The sequence below is a fragment of the Pezoporus wallicus genome, unplaced genomic scaffold (assembly GCF_028554395.1).
Source record: "Pezoporus wallicus isolate ANWC-B61680 ecotype Strahan unplaced genomic scaffold, APGP_CSIRO_Pwel_v1 scaffold_7402, whole genome shotgun sequence".
NCBI lineage: Eukaryota > Metazoa > Chordata > Aves > Psittaciformes > Psittacidae > Pezoporus > Pezoporus wallicus.
Window position 1 is genome coordinate 3,620,900 of NW_026641037.1, and position 14,916 is coordinate 3,635,815.

The following is a 14,916-nucleotide window of genomic DNA, read 5'->3' on the forward strand; positions in this document are numbered from 1 at the left end:
GCTCTTCTTGTTGTCTTTGACTCTCTTGGCCAGATTCAATTCCAGCTGGGCTTTAGATTTCCTAACCTCATGCCTGTGTGCTCATACAGTGTCCTTGTGTTCCTCCCAGGTTACCCAACCTTACTTCCATCCTCTGTGGAAATAGCAATTTTGTGGAGTTACTATTTCATGCCATCAGTCCTTTTGCCTTTGGGGTTGTACCATAATCTGTAGTTATTTTAGGGTAATGTTTGTTTGTACTGTATTTAGAAATGCAGTATGACTTTTTTTGTAACGGGTAGTAACCAGAAGTTGTTACTGGACTGATGACGCCAATTGGCTGAACTTCTCTATGATTTATTGAAGAACCATAACTTGCTGTAATGTTTTGAAATGTTAGTGACTTGTGTAAAATGTGAAAAGAAGCCTAAGGAAAATCCTCACACTAAGATACCCTCTGAGGTGGAGTAGCAGAGGGTGTGTCATAGGTTGACTAGCCACCACTAAATGAGGAGTGATGCACTTTTACTTCCAAGTCTGGAGGAGAATGACTGAGAGAAACACATTACTGATGAAACAGACCGGAGCATCTCAGTGACCTCTGGAAGACTTTGTGGGTAGCAAAGAAAAGGACACATATATCTTTAAAACCCTTAGGTCTGAAATAGAGATCTGCATGATCAGAGCAGGTTTATGAGCTCACAGAGTTTTTGTCATCTTTTAGAGGCAACAGTCATGAAAACCTCAAATTAATGGCCAGCATTTTGGTTTTCTCTCTGCAGCCTTTGAATGTTAGTTTTGCTAAATATTTTTTAAACATGCTATCTCAGTAAAATTAATGGAAGAAAAGGTCTTTCCTGTTTGTAATGATTGAGAATTTGAGGTGCTTTTTTCTGGGCTTTTATTTCAGAATAAATATTTTTAATGGCATTGTATAAAATCACATTTCAAAAAGCAATAATAGACATTATTACAGTTACTCACCAAAACAAAGGTTATTAGAATTGTATTGAAAGTGGGTATTTCTTTCATATACAGAAAATGCAGTTTGAGGCAGGTCCTTATTACTAATACAGACTTCTAACAAAAGGAATATGATTGTACTTTTCTTCCTATGTACAAACTATATGTAAGTCAAATTTCTCTCCAGTTAAACCACTGGAACCTTAGTAACTTCATCTTGTGCAGACAGAAAGACCCAAAGTAGGATGAATGTACATACTATCATAGAGTAGGCTTTTGTAAAAATAAAAATGGATGTCTGATGAGTAGAATCACAAAAACATTAGTGATTATATTTGTAAAAAAGCTTTATAACAATATATTTGCTTCACTTATATTTTTTTACTCTTTTACCTCCTGCCTCTAAATACATATGTAAGAACTTAAAATAAAAATGCTTAGCAAAAGTAATTAACAAAAACTCATTAATGCATTTGGAAACTGCAGAGCACCATCTAGCTGCATTTAGGGGGAAAAAAAAAAAGGCATTGAAATTATGAGCTTTTATAGTTCCTGCAGCGACACTTGGCTATCTTTGTGCATTATTATTCCCATCATCTTCGGTCCATGCTCAAGGTTAAGCAAGTGCTCAGTGCTCATCCTGTACAGGGGTGAAAGGCAGATACAATTCCACTAATGTATCTGATTTTCTTCACCTGCTTACATCAGGGCTGAATTTGACTTTCATGGTTCAGACCTTTTGTAGACACCAACATCTTGTGACTGTGTTTAGTTTCCACTACCTGTAATTTTGGGGAGTTACATTAAGATATGTTACCTGTGTGTATAGAACTATGCTCAAGGTGATGGTCTTTGACATAAGCAGTGATCTCAAGTCTTTTGAGTACCTTCTCCTTTACTATCAAGAGCTCAGAACATAACCGAGATGGGTGTGGAAAGCGAATGGGGATATCTGGTATAGCTTAGTCGGAATTGTCATCATGCTAATAGCATATTTAGCTATTTTTACTCTTCGGCCCTGTTTTTGCTTCAGGACTAAAGCAAATTGAGCTTCAAAACAGTTGTGCCATTAATACAGGGGCCGGTTTCCTTGCTTTGCTGACTGTGTTTTACTTTGAAGGTAATACACACACCACACTGCAGCTGTGCTGTACTTCATCAAGTCTCCAACTTACTACGCCTAGGTACACCCTGCATCTACGGTGGTTGAGCTCCACACTACGTAAAACAGGACAGGAGCACTTTGCACTACTAAAGTTTTCAGCACTGGTGTAGCTCTTGGAGAAACAACATGCTTCCCCAAAGCAAAATCCATCCTTTCTGACAGAACTGTGTGAAGTTCCCGACAGTAACCTGAGCACTTCTGAACCTCGACAGCTGAGAAGAATGCCAAAAATCCCTCTGGAGTCATCAACATTCAAGTACAGTTTCTCCTGCCCTGACCCTCACTGCTGCTTTTGCTTTTCTAGTATAACCTGTCTAAGGGAAAAATGCTGAGTAAGTGTGCCTAGTGTTCCTAGCAACTGTGAGTTGGTGCAGAGAGTTTGAGCGAGAGGCAAGGAATTCTTTTGGTGGGTCACAAACTTCCTTTCAGCCTGGCAGCAGCTGCTGGCTCCCCACAGCCATTCCTGGCTGCAGCTGCTTGCGCAGAGCAGCACACCCAACCGGGAGAAATACACAGTTCTGGAAGACCTCCTCTTAGGGAATCTGTTCCCTTCTTTGTCCTCCATTTAATTTATTTGGTAAAGCCTCTAGAACTGCAGGCTGAGTATATGCAAGAAGGGCAGCGCTTCAGAAAACCAGTATGACAGCTTCTCTGTAAATGTTTCCTTACTCGGTTTTGTCATTCTGGAAAGAAGTTGGTTTGGTTTTATTTTTTTTTTAATTTTATTTTATTTTTCCTGGTTGGTTTTGGCAGTTTTCCAAAGGAAAAGGGAGAACCTGTTTGATGTTCAAGCGCTTCTTGAAAATTGAGGTAGTTAGAGGTCATGTCAATAAGAACCTCTGAAAGGGCCTTGTGGGGAAAATGTCCCAACACTTTGCACAAGTGCCATCTTGCACCTTGTTTGGAAGGGTACAAAAAGGCAACACTTCTCAGAGCTTCCTTTTCTGATCCCCCAATCCTATTCCATAAATTTCTGCACAGAAAAATACAGGGGCTCAAAAGAGACTGTAGAAGGGGTCCTGTATGGAGCTGTAGAGGACCCTGTATCACTGTTTTCTCTGCACAGAGTAGAGCATGACTGACCTGCTAAAGCATGAACAGAAAAATGTCCTGCTGTACTCTTTCCACTGGACAGACTGATTCATAGTCTGATAGATTGATGGCAAAGGCAATATCTAGTTGTCTCATTTTCCACCTTAAGGATGAGAACTGTGAGAAAAAGAATTCCAGTGGCTATCAATGTAAACTCACTGTAAAAATGCCCTCACTTGCCTCCCGCAGCTAAAAGTGACTGTTTGAAAACTAAGCATGGAGCTCAGTTCAGTTGTGCCAAGGAGGGTTCCAGGAAATGTGACAGTGAATGTCTGTATTTGTCTGGCATACAGGTAAAGGGGGTTTACATCAGAACTGTGTGCAGAGGCAGTGAGTAATTCAGCTTGTTGCAGTGCTTTGAAGCTTTTAAAAAGTTTTTCAAAATAACCACTGATGAAGCTTTCCACATGCCTTTGTGATGTCAGGGTACTGTGGGTTTTTTTAATTTATTTTGTTTTGTTACTTATTTTGAGAATCCTCTTTGGGGTTTTAAAATGGTGCGTGCAGTACTGCCAAGCAGATCCTTATGGGCGTTTGGTCCTTTCTGAACCTATGTGCTAAGAATTGTCTCTGCTGGCCAACAGGGCACTCCTGCATTTGGGAGCTAAGAGCTAATTAGACTAGCTAAGCCTGTTCTGGTAGCTTGCAACTGCAGTATTGCCATTGACAGGGCTGCAAGAACTCTCTGGGTTTTTTTGCCAGACTTCTTCACTTAGGGTAGGAGATGCCTGAATATTCTTCTTAAGCATCTTGTAGTCATGCCATGCTTAGAATAGAGAACCAGGCAGAACAGGCTATCACACATCTTTTGTGATGGTCTAATTGATCCGTTACTATTGACACTGCTGTAGTAATGTCAAAGAAGCAAAGCAGCAAGCAAGTCTGACATCTGTAGCAGTACTAATATTGTGGTGTGACTTTTGAACATATCACCTGCATCAGGCAGCAGCAGCAGAAGGTTGGTTCAATGTATAGTAGAGCCAGTACACTGCTTCCCCAGCCTGCCTCTGACTCCAGTATGCAGGACTCTGTTGTTCTGTATTATAAAGTACACGTGGAGTTAATATTACAAGCAACATGCAGTATGTTGAAATAAAGACACAGGAGGTGCCAAGTCATTCCCCAAGTGAGAGCAGAAAACATAACTTTATAAGAAATTCAGTGTTTCTTGCAAGAAAGAGAAGACATGAACTTAGACTTTGTAAATGCCAGCGTGAGTCTTATTTTAGGGTGCTGAAGGTTTTTCAGCTCACAGACTGTCTTGCTTTGCAGGGCCTAACTCATGCAGTAGATTAAGCATTCCTGGAATGGATTTCTGGCCCTGCTGCAGTTAGCAGTTGAGAGGGCTAATTACTGTGTCTAGGGATGTGATCATAAACCTGGGTATGAATTTTGGTCCTTGTTGGACCAAAGAGGAGTTGGCACCATGTTTTCCAAAGAGATCACTAGCTGAACTCCCCAATTGCATAGGTCAGCTGCAGGACAGAGAACAGCTGGCCAGCATTAAAGTTTGCAGATGCATGTGAAATTCACAGCACTTCATGCAGGAGTAAGTCCAGTTAGTGCCCCGGAAAGAATGGGCATTTTGCAGTGCATTCATATTTCTGAGAGGCAGTTCATTGAGAACACTTCAAGTTTAACAGAAATCCTTTTCAAATGGCTGACTGTTCATCTTACTGGCCATAGGAAAGTCAGCCTGATTCATTGCAGTAATGCAGTCTCTGTGCCTTTGTTTTTCCTTTGTTAATAGTCCATTCTGAGCAACTTTTTGGAAATTAAGTAATTACTGGGGAGTAAGTTACAGAAGTTACCAGTGGTTTAGGACTTTCCCCAATACAATATGATACAGAAAAATCTTCGTGTCTGTCTGGAGAAAGGCAGTGCCTGTGTCTGTTCTGTAAAAAGCAGGTATGATTGCAGCAATTGTAGGCTAACCTGAGGTTAGGAAGCTTGTAACAGTGACATCAAATTAGGACTTAGAGTATTCTGAAAGAGGCAAATACTTGGATCTTGAACAGATTTTTCTCAGTTATTTTCAGTAATAGCATTTGATTTTCAGAAATGACAGCGACCAGAATGATAACCAACATGTATTTCATATGTTGGCAAACTAGGGGAAAGGCTTTCTTTTTGCCTTCCCCCCCTCTCTTCCCACCCCATACTGATCTTACCTTTTTTTAGTATGGAACAATGTCCAGTGAGATTTGAAAATGCACTGCCCTAGTATCAAAACCATGAACTTCACTGCTAGATTGGATTTAAAAAAAAAACACCAAACCCTAGCTGAGTATACCCTGCCTCATTTTATGTCTTTTCTTCTTCCTTTCTGTATATCTTTATGGCTGTCTTTTTTTCTTTCTTGCTGTTTTTCTAGTATTAGCCTTGCTTGTGTTGATGCAGTTGTTATATTTAAACAAATACTTGCAATATCTTCATGTAGACAGTTAAAAATGCAGTCTGACCATTTTCTGAGGTTACATTTTCACAACCTCCAGCTGATTTAATTATAAATAGAACCATATTTATAAATAAATAGTAGAGTTGTCACTTAACAAATGTAATGAAATAAATAAGCTATTAAGAATCTTCAGACTGTTTGTTCTTAACACTTACTAAATAATGACACCATCTAATGTAAATTATTATTTATCTGTGCATATATTGGTATTTTGATTATAAAGGAAACATTGCATTAATTGGCACCAATATATGTTAATTCCCAATGAATAATTGTTACATTATTCATGAAGAGACCAGACTGGTCCTCCTCAATGAAGAAATCAAATGAAAACATAGTAAACTATCATATTCTAGCCTCAAAAACATATTCATCTTTTTTGTAGTTGGGAGGATAATGACTGATTCACTGGAGAAAAGTTTTCTACTAGGATTTAAATGAAATATTTCCATTGTTTATTTCGTTAAAAAATACTGATAAGGTTGAATAGATAAAATACAGATATAGCTTTATATTTTTTAGGTCTTAGGATACTTGTGTGTATCCATGGCTCCCCGTGGAGCCAAACAACCTTTGCATAGACTTCTGTACCACTAGATGTCATGGTTGTTTCATAGAGACAATGCTAGAATTATCTTTCAGGAAATTCTGAAGCAAGTTTCTTTCGGCTCTAGTGGCTTGTTTGTCATGCTAATGACAGTACACATGAGACAGGTCATTGGACAGATATTATTATTAGGCAGAGGATACACTCTAAAGATTATTGGGTCAAAGCCTTCTTCCAGCATGTTACATATTTTATGGTTACAAATGGTAATCTTCTGCTTTGGTACATAGCAAATCATGTAATCTAGTAGCAACTCACATAGTTTCAGTGCCTGATTTTCGTCTCTTTTGCACCAGTTTAAACTAAACTGAGAGCAGTTTCAGTTAAGGTTAGAAACAAATATGTGGGAGATTAAATTTGAGTCTGCAGGTCTTAAACTGCCGTATTATTGCCACTCCGGCTCTCAGAGAACTTGTCCTTGCTAAACAGTAAACTGAAACTGTAATTTGAGTGTTAACATAGCTATAGTATGCATGTCAACATGGAAAACTGTCAGCTGGTGTTAGCTGGCCCATGAAGTGTGTCCAGGCTGTCAGTAATCAGTTATAATGTGCAGACCTATCAGTGTTTTATGATGAGGTGACAGACAAGGCGTCTGAAATTATAACATAGGTAATTTGGTTTTGTAGGGTTTTCTCTGGGTCCAGCAAGGCTTGGTCCAGCCATCTTGCAGGTCATTGTGTTTGTTCAAGGTTTGACTTCCCCTGGCTGTCTGCCACTACCAATGTGACAGCTCTGCCAGTAAAGCATTTATATGAGTATTTTGTGATCTGCATCACACAAAGAGAGTGAGGCTAGTTTAAACAGGCAGACAAACTCTCTGGTTTAGTGTGAAATGTGTTACAAAGTCCTCAGAACGTGTGCCTGCTGGCTGAACTATTGGACTGTCTTCCAGCCATGGAAGTAACTGAAAAGTAGATTCTGTGGTGTTTTAGGGCAGCACAGGTGGGTATTAAAGATGCTGTCTACATTATGACTTCCACATCACTGTAAATAAATAGACATCAATTAAGTTGTTTAGAATTCCTTTCATAAATAAGATATGTGTATATATTACATGTTCTCTTGTTACAAGACTTCTTGCAGGACTTCTGAGCCGCTGGAATAACTCTTCCCCTGTATTTGTTTGCCTTTTCAGGAAGCTGCTCTGTGCCGACAACTTCCGATGGACTCAGAAAACATGGTCCCAGTTCAGACAGCTGTGAATACACCTGCCATGACACAAGACATGAGGCCTATTACAAATAATGGATCTGATCCCTTCTTGAACAGGAAAGTTCATGTCCTCTTTATTAGGCAATTAGTTCTGTTGTCTTCTCTACACTTTGAAAGCTGTCTTTCTAAAGTAGCTTCCTACTACTATCATCTTTTGTACTTGCTGTGAACATGGGGTACAGCTGAGTGGCTGACCTGAAGTTTATACTTCTAGAAAGGAATCTTAGAAAAATAAAAAAAATGGTAACAGTTTTAATTGTACTGTAGGTGTATGTAGACAACCCCAGGTAGAATAAGTACATAACCTAAGTATAAATAAACTCTTTTTTTTTTCTAGGCTGTCAGAACTGTTTTTGTCTAGAGAGTTAGATATACATGTGTGTATTTCAAAATTTATGAGTAGCCTCACCAGTTGCTTTATGTTTGGGCTGATTTAACAGGACTACATTAGTGGCCAACAGTTGAGAATGAGGCTTAATGACTCAATATTTAATATCTTACCTACTGTGCTGTCTTTTTTCAAACACCATGATGAGGGACTGGACGGCCGGGCCGGGTACGACTGTGCTGGGCGAGGCGTGGGGCTCCGCTGCAGCCACCGATAGGGCGGTAGGAGCGGCTGGGCTGTGCTGGGGGTGGCGGTAGTCGGTCAGTCCCTACCAGAACATCTTTACTGAGGCTTTTTCATGTTTTAATTTATAGTGGGCCATACCATTCCAGGGAACAGAGTACTGACAGTGGCTTGGGATTAGGATGTTACAGTATACCAACGACACCGGAAGATTTCCTTAGCAACGTGGATGAGATGGATACAGGTAGAACACTCCGATTTAGCTTAAAGTATAATAATACGAATAACTCTGTTATAACGTTTCATAATTGCATAACTGAACGATAATCTCTTGCTTTCCTATGCAAGCAAACAGACTGAGACTGGGGGGAAAAAATGCCTAAAAGGTACTTAGTGTCTAGAAGCTTCTCAGCTTTAACTTAGGTTCAGATTGTATGCTTTTACCTTACACTGATACTAAACAAAATAAAAAAAGTTGGAAAATGTGAGTCTTAATTACTGTTTTCGTATCACAGTCCAAGGTAGGAGGATTAAAAATCATAGAATAGTTAGGGTTGGAAAGGATCTTAAGATCATCTAATTCCAACCCCCCTACCATGGGCAGGGACACCTCACACTAAACCATGCCAGCCAAGGCTCTGTCCTACCTGGTCTTGAACACTGCCAGGGATGGAGCATTCACAACCTCCCTGAGCAACTCATTCCAGTGCCTCACCACCCTAACAGGAAAGAATTTCCTCCTTACATCTAATCTAAACTTCCCCTGTTTAAGTTTTAACCCATTACCCCTTGTCCTATCACTACAGTCCCTAATGAAGAGTCCCTGCCCAGCATCCCTATAGACCCCCTTCAGATACTGGGAGGCTGCTATGAGGTTTCAGCCTATCTTCATACAGGAGGTGCTCCAGTCTCCTGATCATCCTCATGGCCTCTTCTGGACTGGCTCCAACAGTTCCATGTCCTTTTTATGTTGAGGACACCAGAACTGCACACAATACTCCAGATGAGGTCTCACAAGAGCAGAGTAGAGGGGCAGGATCACCTCCTTCGACCTGCTGGTCACGCTCCTTTTGATGCAGCCCAGGATACGGTTGGCTTTCTGGGCTGCAAGCGCACACTGCCGGCCCATGTTCATTTTCTCATCAACCAACACCCCCAAGTCCTTCTCCACAGGGCTGCTCTGAATCTCTTCCCAGCCTGTAGCTGTGCCTGGGATTGCTCCGACCCAGGTGTAGGACCTTGCACTTGGCATGGTTAAACTTCATGAGGTTGGCATCAGCCCACCTCACAAGCGTGTCAAGGTCCCTCTGGATGGCATTCCTTCCCTCCACAACTGAACCACACAGCTTGGTGTCATCGGCAAACTTGCTGAGGGCGCACTCAATCCCACTGTCCATTTCAGTGACAAAGATGTTGACTGGTCCCAACACCGGTCCTGGAAAATCTGGGTTACATTCTTGGTACTCTGGAAAACTAGTCTCACTAGTAAATCTCTTAAAATGGCAAAGCTGGATTTGGCTTCAAACAATGTATTTAACTAGTCCAGGTTTTCATAGTTAGTTATTTTTACATCATTGTCCTCATGGTATTTAAAATACTGAAAGAAATTTCTAAGAAATTGACAAGCTTTTTTCCCGATAGTGAAATTCTTAGCACTTCCTTATCTAAGCTTCCTTTTGCATTCATCAGAAGTTCTAGATGTTGCTAAAAGTGAAAGCCTTCTCTATTAAAGATGTTCATACTTGTTATTACTAATTTATGAAAAAAGTAGTATAATATTGCAGATCTAAATTGCTGTAAGATGCTTCCTTCTTTAGTTATGCCCTCAGGACAGCATTCACTCTTCGGCAGGGAGCAGGATAGAGGCTTTACATAAGACTCAATCACGTTGCTCCCTGTATGACTAGTAAATTTGAACTATTGTGCTTCCCAAGGGGAAAGTCAGCGGCTGATAGCAAAGAAAAGAAATTAATTCTCAGAAGAATATGCATTCTGCAAGCAGGTGTAGTCTTGAGGTAACATTTGTAGAGGATGGCAATGCTCACAAGTGCTTTCCCATCCCACAGGAGGATAGGACAGGGGGAGTCTAATGTTTATATGGATTGTGCTGGTTTAAATTACCCACAAGACAAGTTTTTGGCATTTAAAAATTTCTTCTTTACTTTTCCTAGGAGAAACTATACCACAGACAACAATGAACATAAATCCACAACAAACACGTTTCCCTGATTTCCTCGACTGTCTTCCAGGAACAAATGTTGATCTTGGGACTCTAGAGTCAGAAGACTTGATCCCTATTCTCAATGATGTGGAGTCAGTACTCAACAAAAATGAGCCCTTCCTTACCTGGCTGTAATCATTCAATGCTGATTTGGCCTACAATGCAATTCAACATTTCTTTTTCTTCTTGAGATAGAGGTAGAATATGTGAAAATGCTCAAGAGAGACAACTTACTGCCTTAATGTCTTTTGTTACATCATCTTTATGGTCGGTTTAATCTCTGCCTGGATTTCATTGACACTAATTTAAATATAAAATACACACACATATATATATTAAAAAATACATATATGCATATATATTTATTCTTCTTTAAAAACAAGCACACTACTTTACATATCTGTATACTTCTTTACCTTTTCAGACCAGGCAGAAATGTTTCAGTTTAAGGACCGAAACTGGATGGTGTTTGTGCATATCCCTGACTGATCTCCTAGGTGTTGATTAGCATCGAAAACCCTTCATGAATCACTTGGTTCAAAAAACATGCACAGCACCAGACCATGAGAGCGGTTTTATTACTGTGTTTATGACAATAGTATCAGAAGTGGGGTTTTATCAATTTACTTAAGCTTTAATTTTTATTATTTTTTTTTTATTCTTAGTTACTAACTGTGCCATATGGAATACAGATTAAATCTGATCCATATCAGCCATAATAATTCTCATTATATATTTGCAAAGGCACAAACAGTACTATTGCAGTTTCTTTTTTTCAGTATATTACTGTATAGGTTTTGGAAAACAAATACTTCCAATCTGAAAGTACCAGAATTGTTTAGCAACGTTTTTATACTACAATATTGTTGCAGAATAAACCAGGCTGGTACTGACTGCTGCCTTTTACGAACAAAGCAATGTATTATAAACAAGCATTTTTAAAAAAGATCTTAGATTTTGATGTTTATTATATTAAGCACTACATTTTTTAACTTAACACATAAACAATTTTTATGTATATAAAATCTGTGGCAAACAAATGAAAAAACAGTCTTTTAAAAGCAGGTCTGAAAATGTGGCACAACCTGTTAATGTCATATGTAGCAGAAAGAAGCCTTATACTGTTTTCAGTAATGTTTTAACTGACAATGTCAAAATACATGTAGTTGTTTACATGAAAAAAGATGGTAACTTTATCAGGGCAGTGCTAAAGCAGTATTGGAACTTGTCTGGTAAAGTTACTTAGTTGTTAGGTCTTTTACTTACTGTAGTTGGTATACAGGACACAAGGCGTGTTCTGGGTATTTCTACCTGTTGTATATCCTACAAATACTTCTTTATCAGAGGTTTGGGACTGAGAAGGCATCAAGGACATTAAGCTTGCAGTTCCCCTGAAATGCAAATGAAGTCCTAAAATTCTTAAATATTTTGAAATTATGTTATTTATAATATGTGAATTTAAGCTTTTTATATTGAAAAATATGTCTTTATATGAAAGGCATTAAAACTTTTCTCTAAGCTTAAGCCGGGCTATGTAGAGAGAGAAAGAGGTGTAGCACTCAGTGTAAATGTGTGTTTGGCAGGTCTGATAACACTTAACAAGGTCTTACTGATGCACCAGAATATTGATCACTAAAAACTTTTTTCCATCTGGTTGGGTGAAAGTAGGTGATAAGGTCAGAGGTGAAGAGATGGGAATACGGAGGAGGTTTGGAAGACAAATGATCATGTAAGAGATGCAGATTCTTCACAGGAAGGGTTGTTGCAGATAGGGATACACAGAAAATGCATCATCAGCATTCAGTAAAAAATGTAATGGAAGAACTTGATACAATGAACTGCCTTGTCAATGGTGAACTGCTGGGTGTACAAGATACCAGAGGGCAGAAAATAAACAGCAAACACACCCAAATTTTGAAAAAAAAAAAAAGAGGTGGAAGGCAAAGACCTACAGTCATAAAGTTTTATTACATAGGGGAAAATAGCTCTTTTAATGGGTTGTTTTTTTGTTTGTTTGGGTTTTTTTTAATAGAAAATGAGATACGACATCAGAGTTGTGTCTGCACAGGATTTAATTACTGAATGGGCATTGTGTTTATTTTTTGGAGAGGTTATTTGTTATTTTTGCTTTTTTTTTTAATTATTTTTGTGAGTGCTAACTATTGATATAGCAGAAATTTCTTTTCAACAAACAGGGGACCGGGCAGGGCTAACCAATGTTACTGTAACTATGATTAATCTCTCTAAGGGTTTCTTCAGGTTGTCAGCCTAAACAAAAACCAGATGGTCCTAAGGCTTTGTTCTTTAGTGACATGACTGACTTGGAGATTTTTTGGCATCTGATTGTGATGCCGACTTGTAAGGCAACTCTTAACCCCGGCGTGATTGGCCTAGCAAGCTGAAGGCTGTTGGTGCTAGAACACAGTAGCTGCAGATCTGAGCTCTAGCGTGACTCAGTTGATACTACTCACCCTTAGATTATATTTAGAAAATGCATTTTTTTCATTTGCTAGTAAGTCTGTACTATTATAAATTTAAGCTTTGACATAGTAGAAGATACTCCAAGCAGATCAGGTTCTTTGCTGGTGTGCATTAGCTAACCTGTGTTGACTTCTGTTTGGCTACACTGATTTCATCAACTGCAGGTCATGATTCTTACAGTGAAACCCAATGCTGTTTTCTTGTAAGGTCACTTAAGGTGTTTATCAGAATTGTGAAGCTACAAACTTGATTCCTCTTTTCATTGGTGTTTCACGTGGCTAAGTGTCTTAGTTCAAAGACCTTAAAGAGGTAAAACAATCAGGAATTCTTTCCATATTGCTTCCATAATAAACCAGCTGTGCGAAACAATACTTACAGTGTAAAACAACTGCCAGAATCTTAGGTCAGATCTTTACTCAGTCATGAACTGAATCACGTTTAAGTTAAAAGCCATTCTTTACTTTACACTGTAAACTTTTCATTTTTGTAATGGAGAGGATGTGTCAGATGAGCAGCAACAATAAAATTATTTTTTATTAAGTTCTCTTTTTCTAAAAGTTTCTAGCTTTAAACAGGCTGTGGCAGAACTTTTAAGTACTCAAAGCATATGCAATTCTTCTGAAACTAGATTTATAGATGCCAATGTGTTGCTTATTTCAGGTTTTGAACATTTACTTTAATAAATGCGCACTGTCTGCTTATAGTATAAATACAGCAAATATGCCAGCTGGATAGATTTACTGTCAACCATCACCGAGGGTGGCATATGTAAGTCTTGGTGATACAGGAGTAATGAAATGTTGTTAATTACAGTTTGTATTCTGGTAATACTGTCAGAATGTAACTTGGGGAGGGATTGGGTTTGACTTCTTGACAACAAATGCTGTTTGAGGGAAGGATTTAAATATCTATTTTAAATACAGAAAAATATGGGTGTTCAAATAAACTTGTTTCCTAATATGCTACATGCATATACATGCTAGTACTTTAACTTTTTTATTTACTTTTTTCATTTTGTTACATGACATGTGTGAGCATTTGTTTTTAATTTTAAGTACCTTGCAACAGATTGTATGTATCAAAAGCTGTCAGATCAAACTGTTGTATCCAGGGTTTGATTCTGTTTTTTTTACTATTTCCTTGATCTTGTACATGAAAACCAAATATAAATGAACTTAAAGATTTTGGATGCATATTGGTTTATTAAATTGTTTCTTTTTTATTTTGGAGATTTTAGTATGTGCTTCCTAGGGAACTGTGTAACACTGCTTGGAATACTATTCTGTGCAAAAGGCATAAATTTTTAATTAAATTATGAGCTCTTAGCAAATCAGATGGGTTATTTTACCTGTATGTTTTAATTTACTGGCAGTTGTTATGGCCATTAGTGGTAATTGCAGATTTACTTATAATGCCTACAACATCTTCCTTCCCAGTGCCACCATTACGTGTTTCTTTTAGTGGCACCTTGCAACTGATAATTCACTGACACAAATGTTTTGTTACGATTTGGTTTAATACCTTTACCTCTAAGCAGAAGAGTTAACACCAAATACATTTGCTGTCAAGTTCTGTTTGGGGGACTTTAGTTCACTGCTTTCAGCCTGATCCCTTATTCAAGAAGCATCCTAAATTCTGCATTAAGAAAATACTGTCTTCTTTTACAAGAACAAACCATGAAACCTGAACAACAAAGCTTGTCTTTCCTGCTATGGTACGTGATCCAGTGCAACTGTTACTATTAATTAAGTTTAATACTCTTCTTGAATTGTTCCCTTACATAATTTATTCTAATTAATTGTTAGAATGCTTCTAACAGTATCTTGCTTTTACACAAAGAAGTTGTGGAACCGCCACTAAACAGAAATGGAAAGTGTATTAGTTGTTTTGAGAAATGTGTTTGCTAATTCATGGTTTATTTACTCGGGAATATTAATCAAGTATTTTTTTTGGCAGAATCACTGAATGTGTGTTTGTTTATGAAGGCCATTTTGTTTGTTCCTAATGAAGCTCTCCTTCTGAGCTGCTCAGTGGTGCCCCGCAAAGATTGCTGCTCCTGTGTGGTGTTGCCTCAGAGCTGTAATAAAACCTTTCGTCAGGGAGGGATTTTCCGAGATTGTGATGTGCAGAAAACCCCAGGCATTTCAGAGGAAGCATGTCAGTG

At 38.5% G+C, this 14,916-nt stretch overlaps 1 protein-coding gene across 1 annotated transcript in view; it reads left to right on the forward strand.

Annotated features, from left to right (window-relative positions):
* The window catches only part of WWTR1 (WW domain containing transcription regulator 1), a 64,935-nt gene extending 54,138 nt beyond the window's left edge, over positions 1-10,797 (forward strand). The window contains exons 4-6 of the mRNA XM_057421866.1: positions 7,403-7,532; positions 8,178-8,294; positions 10,222-10,797. Of these exons, the coding sequence (XP_057277849.1) occupies positions 7,403-7,532; positions 8,178-8,294; positions 10,222-10,406 (432 nt within the window). The 3' untranslated portion in view covers positions 10,407-10,797. The remainder of the gene's footprint in view (positions 1-7,402; positions 7,533-8,177; positions 8,295-10,221) is intronic.
* The last annotated feature ends 4,119 nt before the right edge of the window (positions 10,798-14,916 follow it).